Source organism: Sinocyclocheilus anshuiensis, unplaced genomic scaffold, assembly GCF_001515605.1.
Source record: "Sinocyclocheilus anshuiensis isolate Anshui unplaced genomic scaffold, SAMN03320099.WGS_v1.1 scaffold334, whole genome shotgun sequence".
NCBI lineage: Eukaryota > Metazoa > Chordata > Actinopteri > Cypriniformes > Cyprinidae > Sinocyclocheilus > Sinocyclocheilus anshuiensis.
In genome coordinates, this window is record NW_015546055.1 from 516,630 (window position 1) to 531,684 (window position 15,055).

General features: G+C 41.3%; 1 protein-coding gene across 1 annotated transcript in view; it reads right to left on the bottom strand.

The window, feature by feature from the left end:
• LOC107699258 (mediator of RNA polymerase II transcription subunit 13-like) overlaps positions 1 to 15,055 on the bottom strand; it is a 104,581-nt gene that overhangs the window by 5,309 nt on the left and 84,217 nt on the right. The window contains exons 11-25 of the mRNA XM_016500454.1: positions 12,625 to 12,655; positions 12,242 to 12,363; positions 11,838 to 11,928; positions 11,227 to 11,429; positions 10,682 to 10,881; positions 8,385 to 9,298; positions 5,993 to 6,160; positions 5,589 to 5,812; positions 4,807 to 4,996; positions 4,294 to 4,705; positions 3,917 to 4,136; positions 2,466 to 2,657; positions 1,476 to 1,699; positions 1,021 to 1,163; positions 602 to 760 (exon numbers count right to left, since the gene is read on the bottom strand). Of these exons, the coding sequence (XP_016355940.1) occupies positions 602 to 760; positions 1,021 to 1,163; positions 1,476 to 1,699; positions 2,466 to 2,657; positions 3,917 to 4,136; positions 4,294 to 4,705; positions 4,807 to 4,996; positions 5,589 to 5,812; positions 5,993 to 6,160; positions 8,385 to 9,298; positions 10,682 to 10,881; positions 11,227 to 11,429; positions 11,838 to 11,928; positions 12,242 to 12,363; positions 12,625 to 12,655 (3,493 nt within the window). The remainder of the gene's footprint in view (positions 1 to 601; positions 761 to 1,020; positions 1,164 to 1,475; positions 1,700 to 2,465; positions 2,658 to 3,916; positions 4,137 to 4,293; positions 4,706 to 4,806; positions 4,997 to 5,588; positions 5,813 to 5,992; positions 6,161 to 8,384; positions 9,299 to 10,681; positions 10,882 to 11,226; positions 11,430 to 11,837; positions 11,929 to 12,241; positions 12,364 to 12,624; positions 12,656 to 15,055) is intronic.

Below are 15,055 nucleotides of genomic sequence, written 5' to 3' on the forward strand. Positions count from 1 at the left end.
CACTATTGCATAGGCATCCTAATATGGGGAAAAAAAAAAAAAACCTGTCGCTCTCTAAGCTCTGAGTGATGGGCAAAATCCATCAGATGCAATACATCTTGATACTATGACAGAATGAAAAGCTTTTGTCAAATAAAGCCATCGATTTTCAGTATCATCACACCAGCACAGGAATCAATAGGAGTGCAGAAAAGTGTTTTATGAGATTGAGACACACACTGAGTGTATATCAGATAGGGACAGCAGACACATGCATTATGACACACTGAGGCTACCATTCACATCCAAAGCAAGAGATACGAGACTACAGCAGTGTGGGGTTATATTTTAAAGGTAAAGTGTGTTTTTTGATGTTTAATTATCCTATTCCAGTCCGGTTTAATATACATTTTAATAATGAGTTTGAACAATGGCAGAAGTGGGGAGTTTTCAGAAAACCTGTTTGAAAAAGTTTTATTTTTACAATTCCCTTTTGTGCCACAAATAGAGCAGAAACTAACTAACTATGCACACTAATTACAGCTAATGCATCAAACTAGCCATAAAAATAAGGACGACAACATGCACACCATACAGAGAGTAAAAGGAAGCGTGATTCTACCTGGCATGATGACAAATGAGCCCTGGGGTTCTATGGCAACCAGGCAGGCGCTAAGGATGCTGGGAGTGTCAGCTGCTGAGATTCCACACAGCCTACAGTTCTCCTTCAGCCTCCGAGACACTGACTGCAGATTCCGTCTGCTCAGTAAAATACTCCAGTCTGAGAGAGGGAAAAAAAAAAAAATTCATTCCCATGTGCAAAAAATTTCAGTGTGTCTGCTGGATGTGCATTCCAGGACACTGATCGGTCAGTTGGCTAGAAGTATGTCACTTAATTAATTTCCTTAATTTTACTTTATTAATAATAAATAACATTTATGTAGCAATCATTTTATAAAAGCAATAATCAACTTGTGTCAAAGCTCTATTGTGAACATTGTCAAGGTTAAAGGCCTAAAAAAACATTTAGATGGGCATTACCTCGCAACTCTCCATGCCCTATTCGTCCAAGCCGGCCAATCACCACTCTCCATGGCAATGATGTCATCTGAACCAAACCCAGACACCAATCCCAGAGCTTATGTAGGCCCAGCTTCCGGGCAGATCCCTTTTTCCTTCTTGCTCTGAGATGACAAAAACAGAAAACATTTAAAACCTCTAGTCACAAAAGCTTAAAATATTTTTAAATTAAATTATAATTAAATTATAAACTAGTTAAATGTGTAAATTTGTTATACTTAAAAGGTACATCATGGAGATGAAAGTAAAAGTGTTACAAAGGTGTAAGGTCTTTCACTTGTCATGGCTATGGTGGTGATAATGGTTCCAAATATTACAATACTCTGAAGTGTTGAGTGAATAATTAATTCTGCATAATTTATGCACCACCTGCATGTCACACAATGCTACTGAGTGAGGGCTTTTTTCTAGTTCACCTGTTGGGTACGTCTATGCTGATGATGCAGGTTTCCAGCAGCTCTCCGTACAGGTCCGTACAGGTAGCCAACAGCCATCTTTGATCATGTGACAGGCAGTAGCCCACAAACAGGACGTTATACTTCTGAGACGCCTCTCCGAAAGTCTCACCCAGCTCCGTTTGCTTGTCTTTTGTTGGGGCCAGGATGAAGGGTGGCGTGTACAATCGCAGACACTCCGGTCTCTGTGGCAAGAAAGTCATGTCAATGGAAAATAGTGACAGAACTTAAGTTGTCTCTTTAGCAAATATCAGGACAAGAGGACAAAAGTGAAGGGCTAAGGTCGAACCATCGACCTCAGCCTAATGGTGGCCATACCTGGGTATGTCAACATAACCTTTTCCTCTCTTATGAAATCAATAAACCCCACAGAGTAGTCATCTCTTTTGTGTAGAAGGAAGTGGGGTGGGAGAAACAGTGCTAGTGAGCATAGCAAGAAAACTGGATTCTACAAATAGCTCTGTGAAGAAAGGAGAGCAAGTTGAGCTTTCGGATTCCTCTGCCAAAACATGCAAGCCGGATCCCATTAGGGAGGTCTCACGGAGCTGCCCAAGCAGATAATGGAAAGAGAACTGTTGGGTTGTGTGAGTCCCCTTTGGTTTTGTTCCAGGACCGGGAGGTCAGTGTAACAGTCCCCACACGTCACCGAGTTCTCATACACCACTAAGAGCCGTTAGAGAGCCTGAATGGGCTGCCAGGGCGGGAGCTCTATGGAGGAGGTCAGAACCATGGGCTCTGGGAGCCTCAAATAAAGGTGTTCATTTTGACACTGGGGAATGGCACTCCAACAAGGCAGAGAGCATTGGCAGAGCTTCAGCAATGCTAATGTACATAATTATTTTTAATATTTAGGATACTTTGGAGACTGTCTGAACTGCCCATTTCTATACAACAAAAAAGGCAACTGCTTTTGAATTTGTCAACCAATCAATCTGCTGAACCCTCACTCACATCTGGGTTCCTGAGGGAAGTGTCGAGGGTGAGGCCGGGGCCGAAACCCGTCAGTGATTTCACATTGGTGGAGGTTGGGAGAGGTCTTCTGCACTGGGTGAACACGGAGAAGGCCAGAGACTTGAGGTGCTGGGCGTAGAGGTACCTCTCTTCACTCCTCACAGGCTGGAGCAAGTACTGACAGGGGACAATCTAAAAAACAAAGTGCACAGTTGTAAAACAATGATTTGTTTCACTATTGTCTTTACATCATATCTGCTGTTCTTTCCTATAGTTGTCTATTTGACACCAGAGGAAATGAAGTCACACTAGATCAGTGGTTCTCACTGATCACACTTTTCATCACACTTCAATCACACTTTTAAAATTAGGGTTCGTCATATATCCAGGTTGAAGTCAATGGGAATCTAGGATCTTCAAAGAAAAAAAATGATTTTTTTTTTATTTTTTAGCAGATTTTAATGCTTGTTTTGTCTTACTTCAAATCATTTTAAGTCATCTTGGGGCCCCCTAGTTAAAGGGGTCATATGACGTTGCTAAAAAGAACATTATTTTGTGTATTTGGTGTAATGCAATGTGTTTATGCGGTTTAAGGTTAAAAAAAAAACATTATTTTCCACAATGTACATTATTGTTGCTCCTCTATGCCCCGCCTTTCTGAAACGTGTCGATTTTTACAAAGCTCATCGTTCTGAAAAGCGAGGTATATGCTGATTGGCCAGCTATCCAGTGCATTGTGATTGCCTGAATACCTCAAGCGTGTGACAGAAAAATGTTATGCCCCTTACCATAATGTGATGCTGTGTCCTGGCCCGATGAGACAACACCAAAAATACCCGTTACAAACGAGCCATTTGTTGCATCCAGTGGGGACATAATTACTGATTATAATGACTTATACTGTCTTTTTACATGTTGCGTTTCATATCGCGCCGCGTAAACATAAAACCATGTCTGCATTTGTGATCGGAGAAACGACAAACAAGCGCACTTTCGCTTTTTTACAACGAAACACACAGCATCTCCACGACATGGCGGCGGCAGCAACAACAATACTACAGCGAGAATCAAAGTTACACCTTCTTTCTTTGTGTGAACATTTGGGCAGTGTTATGCAAATCTTCCCACACAGTGAAGTAGACATGTGGGGGCTTGTTTAAACGAGGCGTTTTAGAAGGGCATGGACAAGTCTTAACTTTTATAAAGAATATCTCTTTGGGTTTGAGACTTTAGTCTTTGCAACTTTAGGGATCTTATCTATGCACGAACAGCTTGTAACACTTCAAAGAGAAAGACCTCATAGGACCCCTTTAAGAACAACTGAACTAGATTTTTTGCTGCATTGGCTTCCATTCACATGCATGTGAAGTGAACATCACCCTGAAATGTTAAACTGACTTTTAAAGATGTGTCCACTGTAAATTATGTCATGTATCAGCTGTTGCACCTACCTGTACAAACACAGAGTTGCGGATGTGAGCTGGAAGGGCCTGCAGCATCTCCAGGTAGCAGCGAAGGAGTCCCAGCGTCCACATGCTTGATTGTGATGCCCCTGGCTCCGCCTCCTCATATGAGAAGGGGTCCACAATATAGATCATAATGGCAGGTGGGTAGGTGATGGCATGGGAATCTCCATCTGTAGGAACTCCGACCTTTTCTCTCCCCATAGTGCTGATGAAAGAGGGGAAATAAAAGGTATTTAATGTGCTTTTAACCCAAACCTGATGAGGCTGAGTATTTTAACAGTTTTACAAGTTACATCACATTTTGACATGACTTACATTTATATATGATTAAGACAGGAAAAGGCAACAAATACATTGTGTACCTCTCTGGTGGTTCAGATGGCCCCTGAGTCTGGCTGTTGTCAGCTGAATTGTCTCCAGAGAGGCTTGAGTTCTGGGTGACAGCCTGCTGGCCCAGAGCCCCAGACTGGGAGCTGTTACCTTGGACTCCCATGCTTCCAAAGGGAGGGAACGAGCTGGGTTTGGCAGACTGGATGTTGCTGCCCTGAGGGCCTGAGGAGGAGGGGGTGTTATTGGTGTTGCCTGGCAGGCCTGAGCCACTGTTGCTGGCAGCACTGTTGTTGTTGAGGGCGGAGCCTCCAGAGGCCATTGAGGTTTGTGAGTTGGATGAGGTGGAGCCTGAGGATTGCAAGGAAGATGACTGGGTGGAGGAAGGGACAGGGGTTGGCTGAATGAAGAGAGTGCTGTCCAATGGCTGTGTAGCGAGGTATGGTGCTGAAGAAACAGGGAACAAGATGAAGATTAGTGAGACAAATACTCTTTGATATATTTCCATGACAGCAGGGATAACAGAGAAAGAGAGACATGGGTCTTACCGAGGTCATGTCTGCAGACTTGGGCAAACAGTTTGAGCTTGGCAAATGCATCACTGTTGCCACCAGCTGCTTTCAGGAACCAATCACTGACTGGCTGCTCTGAGAGCTTATTGGCAGCAGCTCCACCCACCCTAACAATGCCATCAGCATGCACTTTGGAGATTGGTCGATGCTGACCAAGCTTACAAGACTGTTGGGCAGAAATAGAAAAAAAAAAACAATCATAAAGCAGCACAGAGAAGCCAGGAATTGCTAAAAAAAAATGCAGTGGACATAAAATCATGAAATATCCATTTTGGTATATATCTGAAAAAAAGTGCACCATGTTGTTGAGTCGTTTGTATTTACTGTATATATACACCATATATATATATATATATATATATATATATATATATATACTTCAAGGCTTCCGGTGTCAACCACTTGCAGTTATTTTTGACTGTACAACAACAGTCAGTTATGCTGCTTGATGTTGGTATTTGTTATCATATTTTTTTAATTTATTGTTGTAATCATGAGCACACTGGTTTGTTGTAAAAATATTTTACTGTTTGCTGCATTCATCATATTTTTTAATTTATTGTTGTAATCATGAGCACTGGTTTGTTGTAAAAATATTTGACTGTTTGCTGCATTCTTCTAGTTATTTACCCATATTGGCTAATGGATTGGAAGTCTCGCCCATTCACAGGAAATAGCTTACTTCTGTGTTGAAAAGTAAGGTGGACCTGCGAGACAAAATTCCTTTTGGAAAACTAAAGATTGACAAACTCTCTCACCTCATAGACTGCTGTCAACTCTTTGAAGAAGCTCTTGGCTCCAGAGAGGAGAGCATCGCTGTCTGGGCAGAGGACCAGATATCCCACGTCTCTCTGGGAGCCAAAGGGATCCAGCAGTAACTTCTCCCAGTACGGCAGGCCAAAGGGAGACAGCACCACAAAGTCATACTCATACCCAACCAAGAACGTAGGAATGGGCAGCGGCTCTGGAGACTCATCAGTGCCTAGAGAAGAGCAAAGAAGTAAATTAAGTGAAAGTTAAGAGTGAGAGGTGAGTGGTATCGAGGTAGCCCCTGGCATCAAGTTCAAAGTCCACTAACAATCTTGTCAATGAGTAATTTTGATAATTTCCACTCCAAAAACCATGATGGCTTTTTTGCTCAACAACTGCCCTTGCTGCTCACCATAAGACCCTCTTCCAGCCATCTTGTGAAACTGCTGCCATGTGAGAGGCCCCTGGACTCCCCATGAGCGAACAGTCCTCTTCTTTTGGATGGCATCCTGAAGAACAGGCTGAAGAGAGAGGAGAACTCTCAACACATCCTGAGAGCACAGCCCGCTCACATCCACTGCTATAGAGGGAGATAGAGAAAGAGAGGGTGTTTAATACATACACTCAAATTTATCAATATTCAAGATTTACTATCATGTATAATAGAGGTCGACCGATTAATCAGCACCGATAGTCCATTACTGGAACAATCGGCAAAAATGCTAGAGTGGCTGAGAAGGGTCCACTGTCATTATACAGTACGAGAGTGGCCTCTGCTGTTTGTTTTGACACGTGAGACTGTGCGCTGCACGGAGTGGGATGCTTAAGATTTAAAACAGAGACAACGAAATGGTGTGTATACAGTTTACTCTAGTGCATGTTTTCATATCATTACCAAGTCATTTGTTAACTAGATGCTGCATTAGTGGAGAAAGAACAGCAGTAGTTTGCCGTCCAGGCTGAGAGGATGCTAACATCAGCAGAACCTCAAGCGGGTTAAAACAATGTGACCAGGGGAAGTGGCCTAATGGTTAGAGAGTCGGACTCGTAACCCAAAGGTTGCGAGTTCAAGTCTCAGGTCCGGCGCCGCAGCATAAATGGCTGCCCACTGCTCCGGGTGCGTGTTCACGGTGTGTGTGTTCACTGCTTATATTTGTCCCAAATCATTGTTAAAGAGCAGGTCATATGGTATTTTAAAGTGTCCTAACATTGTGTTGGAGTCCCCTACAACAGGTTTAAATGCATCTAAGGTCAGAAAACATTGTAATTTTCTCAGAATATACATTTAATATTAGAGTCATTTGCCAATGATTTCGAAACGATTCGTTCCAAGCAAGTTCGGAGCAAACCCCTCCCTTCCATAAGCCTACTCTGCTCTGATTGGTCAGCTGGCCAAGCCTGCTGTGATTGGCACAAAGAGGAGTCCTTGAGCAAGTTAGCAAGCGCTACCTGACAAAGCACCTTTACATAAAACAATAATATAGTGCTCCAATCCGTTCTTATAATAAGTTAGTCCAAATTAAGCAGATTAGAAGCCAACGAAGATAAAAGCCAAGATAAGAGAAGCAGTCCTCAGTAAAATGACATGCACACAACAAAAGGTTCGAATTGTATTTCTGTGGTATCCTTGAACTTGCCGCTGTCGCCTCTGGCTTGCTTAGTTGGGGACACTTCATTTCCAGTGATACCGCTGACTTGATTGCAAAGATACTATTTAAACTGAGCTGGATGTTGACATCACTGAATTCAATGATGAACTGTCTTTAACTGAAAAATTTGTGTTTACTATTGTCATTTTGCATTATTGACACACAATTTTCCTAATTAATGCTGTTCAGTTGCTTTGACACAATCTGTATTGTTAAAAGCGCTATATAAATAAAGGTGACTTGACTTGACTATTTATCATGCACTTTTTTGATTAACAACTTCGCAGATTGTTTTCATTTAAGGATAGCTACATTATAAACTGCAAAAGATATATTTTTCAAAAACCCATATGACCTGCTCTTTAATGTATGTAGCCTAGGCAGGAAGATTGTGCTTTTTTTCAGTGAAAAGTTTCTCTTTCTGTGGCTCTAATATCGTCTGTATGCTTCATATACAGATTGCGCTTTCTCTTTCCGTTTTTTTTTTTTTCAAACACTGAACTTCAAACACATTGATGCCACTTGATTCACCTCATTCTTGAAGTGAACTTTTGCCCACTTGGTGATTAATTAAACTGTTTCGGACCGCTGCTTGAATTGAATGCAACGCCTATTTTAATGCCTAAAATAGAAGCAAATAAAGTGTGAGAGTATGCATACAATATCCATATGTATGTCATTTCAATGCTATGGCCTTTGTGTGTTACTAATACATTTTGAAAGCTGCTTCTGTTAACATTAGTTAATGAACTATGAACTTTATAATCAATATATCATTAATATTTAATATTAATATTTGTATTCATTTACAAAGTATGGTTTAGTACTTTTTTTCATTCAGAATCCATTTTAAAAGCTATCGGTTGATTAATCAGTATCGGCCAGTGTGGTCAAACCTAGCTATCGGTATCTGCAAAATCCACATCGGTCGAGCTCTAATATATAAACATAAGTAGAACACCGATTATGCAACAAAAAATCTTTTACCAAAAACACCAAAACCGAAGTTTTAATTTAGGCAAAAAACAAAACTTAAAATAAAGTAAATAATAAATAAATAAATCTGGGTAACTAAACCTATTTTAAACAAAATAGATTTTTATTGTAAATATAAATGAAGTGTGAACAAATGGCAAACATGCTCTAATCTCTCACCGCTGCGTTTGGCCCAATGGTGCAAACACGTTCTCTTCACCAGCATCTCATCCACCTTCCCACCGGACATGTTATCCATGAATTGTCGCCCGTGTTCTAGAGCCAGGTAACAGTCATTGTGGAAGTCCCTTTCCTCCACACGCACACATGGTGGTACAGTGGCGCCCCCTGGCCCTTGGGAAGACAGTCCCTCTGGGTCCAATGCCAGCATAGGGGAGAAGGGATTAGTGCACTGATCCTGCAGGAGAGAGATAAGCTCGTCCGGGAATCGATCCTTGCCTCCACCCCCTGTCTTCTCCAGTGACATGCTCCGTATCGCCTCAAAGCGTTTCTCCGCCTCCTGGCTCACGTCCGAACCCCGTCCAATGATATCCAGCTCATCTTCCAAAAAGAGGCCAGAGCCATTACCGTAGCGCCGATTGACGATGGCACTGAAGCCGCACCCACAGGGATACTGGGCCTCCATGTTTGGGTCGCTGATGTAGATGCCCACGTCAGTGCCTTTGATGTTCATGTTGCAGACGCAGATGCAGCAGCTGTCGAAGTTGCAGTCCTTGAACAGGTTCATGACAGACTCCGACAGGATGAGGTTGACATATAGGCTGTGGGCTTCGGGGATGGAGGGAACCGTTGCAGGCTCGACAGAGTTGAGCGGCCTGCAGGTGGAGGGCGTCGAGGCTGGCGAGTACAGGTCCGAGTTCTCATATTTGAGGGAACCTTGCACACTGGCTGGGCCTCTGGGGGTCCGGGGTGTCCTTGGGGTACGAGGGGTGGGAGCTGAGAAGCGAGGCGTGGCAGGGGATGGGAGGATGCTCGTGCCGCTGTTGCTGGGCGGAGCACTGTTAGACAAGAATGGCGTGTGGGTCTGAGGGGTGTACGTCTGGATGTACTCTTGTTCCATAGCATTGCTTTCACTAGAGTGCAAAAAGCAGAAAAAAAGACAAGAGGTTAATTGGAACATCACTGAAGTCAAACCCTACAACAAATGAGCGACATTTAAAACATCTCGTCTATTCTCACTACGATAGATGATTATTGGATATTACACAGTGGACATACATCATGAGCTGCAGTACTGTACTTGTATCCTAAGAAGACCTCTAGGGGGGTGGGAGTGAGAAACTATTTTTAGACAGACGGTCCAACAGGCAGCTGTGCGAGAAATGAAAGCACAGCTTGTGCCACATGGACCGTACGCGTGTGCGTGAGTGTGAGAAGGCTGAGTGTGGCCTTTAAAAACAGGCAGGCGTTTGAAGGTCCCCATTTGAAGACGTGGCCCAATCCCCCAGCTGCTGTGGGTTATAAAAGACGACTAAACAGCTCTGACTTAAACAAATGTGGACTTTATGACCAGACTTATCACCCTGTCATCGACCATTCGCAACACCCCCCCCTCGATTTCACTAAATTTCTACCGACATCAAAAATAATGACCAAGAACAGTGTGTTCTTTTTGCTCTCTGAGATTAATGTATGAAAATAATATCAGATTATTTTTTCATCTCTTTTGATATAGCGGCAGTATAGAGACAATACAAGCAGCATAACTCAAGTCTAACTTCAGACTAACAGAAAGAAAGTGTTTCTGAAGTTCACCCTGACACAGGTTCATAACGTCACATGAAACGGCAAACCAGACGACAAGATTATGAATTAACACCACGTGAATAACAATCAGATGTGGTCGTCTGAGCTAACACCAGCTATTCAAATAAACCAGTCCACGAGAAACAGGGTAGCTTGAGTGTGGACAGTGAAGAAGCTCTGAGATAAGCAGCTTCTAAATATAAGAAAATAAAAGGACAGTGGCAGCAGATGGATTAGACAGGCTAATTACCCCTGTGTTAACACCTGTTCTTTGCTTTTATTCTCTATTCGCCATTACTAAGAACAAGAGGTGTGTGGGTGCAACTGATTCCACAGAGCACGAGTTTGTACATACAGTTCTTGGGTGAATCTTGCAGAAAATTATATTTTAGCCCAAAGATCAAAAGGGAAAGATATTTCACACAGAAAATAAACTTTTTTGCATTGTGCCATAATTTATGACAATTAAAGGCAAATAGCTGGCTGAATGAGAATTTAGCAAGGAAATGTGCTTTACTGTCAGAATTAACAAAATCTTAATAGCAAAATATATTTTATTTTTATTTTATCATTTTCATTTTGAATTCAGGGTGAAATATGGCCCAGACATTTCTTTGTGAGACCCTTTTAGTGCATACAAAAGTCTGTATAAAGATATATGTGGTTCATACAGTAGGTTCAGTACATTTCACCCCAGATGTGAAACTCACCCATCCTTGCTGAAAATGGTCATAGCAGGTACAGAGTTAAGTAGCTCTAGTTTTCCCACTGTCCAGCTGGGCCTGTAAACACACTCATTAGGCAGTTTGATAGGGGGCAGGCACTGACTGGGCAAATACTTCAGGGGGGCAAACATGGAACAGCCCACAAACGGCTGACACAAGTCAGGCTTGTACACAAATGAGAAGTCCTGAGGAGAGAGAGAGAGAAAACCATATTCAATTTGCTGTTGTGCCATTCCAGTTCTATAGCAATTAAATAAAAAAATTAACAAATTAATTAACAAAGAAAGCACTTAAATGAGTAAATGCATGCAAGCTAATTTCAACAAGTTTAGAGGTCATAGAACATTTAAATGGCTGCCAAAAAAAAAAAGTCATAATATCAAACATGAAGTTTATTCTGATTGGCTGTGGTTGTGTTGCTCTTCAAAGCACTTCACTGTCAGTGAAGACAGAAAAATGACTTAGCACTGGAAACGTACAGCACTGCACATGGTTAGAACATGGTGTAGCAGTCGTCTTACTCGTCTCACCTTGATTTCAGAAGGTTTGGGGCTGCAGAAACTCTCCTCCACCTCGATTTTAAACTGACCACCCAGAGCAGTAGGGCCATCTAGAGTGTTGAGGCCAGAGCCTGGCTCCATACATCCATACTCTTTGTTCATGGGAGAGTAACCCATGTTGTGCTGCTCTAAAGACGGAGGCGTAGGGAACATCTGGTGTAGATCAGCCGTGCCTGAGGGATGGATGAGCAGAAAGATGACATGTAAACGGAAGGATGCAGGGGATAATGCACAAGACATCTATGATAAAAAAAAAAATGTTTTAAGTCATCTCTATTTCCTACTTATTCTTGTGGAAAGCAAAAGGACTTATTGTCAAAATGTCAAAGTTGCTCTACAAAAGAACTTTAAAAAAATTTTTTGATTTGGTTTATTAAAAAGCATATAGTATTTCTGAGCCCTTCTTCTTTGCATGTTAAAGAAAACATCCTGTTCCCACTCAAAGAAATATGCGCATGATGATGTTACTGCTTGTCTGCGAGCAATGTAAAAATTGCCACAATGGCCAGCAGGGAGCAGTATACAGAGTTAGAATGAAGAAGTAACCCCTGTATATTTATAGAAACAGAGACTGTGCTCACTTATACAGGAGACAGGGTCCAGTGTGGCTGGCTTCGACTCCTTGCTGCCAAACTTCTCATCTGCTCCATTTACAGCTCTCCGTGCTCCAGGCTATGGAGAAATACACAAATTAGACAAAAATCAGAGCTATGATTTCATTAAAATTACAGCAATTCCTCTAAAAGAGGGCAAAAAACACATTTCCATTGCAACATACCCTTATTTTCAAATAGCCAAGTAACGGTAATTTTAACAGTAATTAGATATTGATGATATATTTTAACATCTAATTATGAACGGCAATCAGCTCCGAGCACTCGCGTCATTGTGAAAATTTGCCAAACCAGCAGAATTTATTTTCACACAGTGATGCAAAGGGGACACAAAATAGAAAGAGATAATAAAAAGACAGCTTGATACTAACTGTTTGTTCGTCCTCATCTGAGTTGAAGAGGTTGTCCAGGTCTTTGAATGAGACTGCCAGGTCTGAATCATGTATGAGGCTGGTGGAAGCAGCCCGGTTATGGGCCGCAGCCAGCTGAGCATCTGAGAGAGAGAAAGCGAGAGAAAGCTTAACACACAGGCTTGCTCTCCAGCTTTATCTAGTGTAACCACAGCCTGGGCTTGAGACCATATCAGGACGAGCCCTTTTCCTCACTCAGTGAACACATTTAACCTTTATGGGCAACAATACACTAAAGTGACCCAGGCTGTCAACAGGGAAACTATTTCAAATAAAATTAATGGACTCAGGGTTTGAGAGGGGTTCATGAGAGAGTCACTGGAGTGTAACAGGACAGTCCTTACCATCTGATAGTGCATCACTGCCATCTTCTCCCTGTGAAAGAGCAAAATAACAGCAAATGTTTAAAAAAAACACATTATATAATGCACAGACACACAAAGGTTATGTTAGATTAGATATGCAGGGTCCAAAATGTGCTTTGACACTTATCAATCGCAAATTAGTTGAGACAAAACTAGAACATACACTGTAAAAAGTGGCGACTTCCAAATGTTACCTCAAATAGCTATTTCTACTTGATTTAACCCTTAAAATAGTTCTGTTTGGTACAGATTCATGTATTTAGGTGATATTTTTGACATGAATAAAACCAGTTAATTTAGATGTTATTTATTTTCAGAGTAGTCCTCAATATCTAAGAATTAGGCACACACTGATTTACTTTTCCACAAAACACAAGATGAAAACAGTCCAGAGTGTGTCAGTTCGTGATCATATGTTGGTTAACAATCACCCAGAAGCAGCCAAAATATCAGAAAAGGTGACAGCAAAAGAAGAGTGAGGGAGAGTGCGAAAGAGACAAACAGGAGACGACCAAAGAGTGAGTGAGTGAGTGAGTGAGTGAGTGAGTGAGTGAGTGAGTGAGTGAGTGAGTGAGTGAGTGAGTGAGTGAGTGAGTGAGTGAGTGAGTGAGTGAGTGAGTGAGTGAGTGAGTGAGTGAGTGAGTGAGTGTGGAAGCTAGGGCTGCCACTAACGACTATTTTTATTTCGATTAATCTATCGACTAATTTATCGATTAATCTAAACGATTAATTTCCCACACACAAAAAAAACAACCATTTTAAAGAACATTTTAATAAACTTGCAACTTTGCCATTCAGTAGTGTACCATAAAAAGTATAAATGTAAACAAGCCATTGACTGAAAGTCTGAGAAAGTCTGAGAAAGTCAGCATGTTCTTAATGTCAATATATCCACATGATCTGGGCTTCTGTTCATTACAGCTATGAGTGCAACTACAAAGGGGAAAAAAATATGTTTCAATTAACCCCAACAGTTGGGGTTTCACATTAAATAAATGCAAGGTTTAGAGTCCACTAGAATCAAGTATTAAAATTGTATTATTAAAAGTTATTATTATTAAAAATTTTAAGTATTAAAAGTACTCTTAGAAATGTGTAAACAACAGATTTAAACCGACATCTCCAGCATGATGAAAAAGATGTAGAGAGGACTTCAGTAGTGAAACTCCAAATGAAATCCAAATTTCTATGAAATCCTTTTTTAAAGTAAAAGTAAAGTGCAACAGAGTGCAAGAAGCAAGTGTCCACCTCATAGTCCAAATCACTGAAATCAAAGTTCAGTATTATAGTGTAAGAATGACAACATGTCCACGTGTTCTGGTCTACTAATAATAAAATATTATAATTCATAATTAATTTTTGTATTTAATTCAAATGTCCACTTAATTTTTAATATTTGGCCATTTCTTTACGACAGAAATGCTATAACCACTGTAATTTAAAGGGGTCATATGATGTTGCTAAAAATAACATTATTTTGTGTATTTGGTGTAATGAAATGTGTTTATGCGGTTTAAGGTTAAAAAAACACATTATTTTCCACATACTGTACATTATTGTTTCTCCTCTATGCCCCACCTTTCTGAAACACGTCGATTTTTACAAAGCTCATCGGTCTGAAAAGCGAGGTGTGCTCTGATTGGCCAGCTATCCAGTGTGTTGTGATTGGCCGAATACCTCAAGCGTGTGACGGAAATGTTACGCCCCTTACCATATTGTGATGCCCTGTCCGGCTGGAGCGACGAGACAAAAACATTAAAACCCATTATAAACGAGGCATTTGTTGCATCCAGTGAGGACATAATTTCGGATTATAATGACGTATACGGTCTCTTTACGTGTTGCATTGCATTGCGCCGCGTAAACATAAAACCATGTTTGCATTTGTGATCGGAGAAATTACAAACTACAAACGATACTCTACACTGTTTCACAACAAAACACAGCGTCACATACGGCGGCTAGAGTGAGCAGAGGCTGGCAGCCTAGAGTAAGCAGCCTAGAGTGAGCGGCGGCCTAGAGTGAGCGGAGGCCGGCTTGAGTGAGCAGAGGCAGGCAGGGTTGAGGAAGGAGCGTCCGGCGGGCTTGCTTTTTATTGTGAATGTACACAAAGGCAAACCTTTTACAATTCCGATTATCTTTAGGACTAAAAGGAGTAGACTAGTTTCTTCTACTGTTAGAAGGAAAAAATTAAAGTGATTGCACTGGCGCCTCACAGTTAAGCATTGCTACTTTGACAATGCAGCTTGTTCATTATCATAATAAAATACAGTCAGTCAAACATATGGGGAAAAAAACTATGTAGTAACAAATATGTAGTAAAATCTGTTAAGCCATTAAGGTTAAGTGTTATCACTGTACCGCCGTGATGTTATGCAAAACATTTTGTTTTACGTGGATATTGGAACGC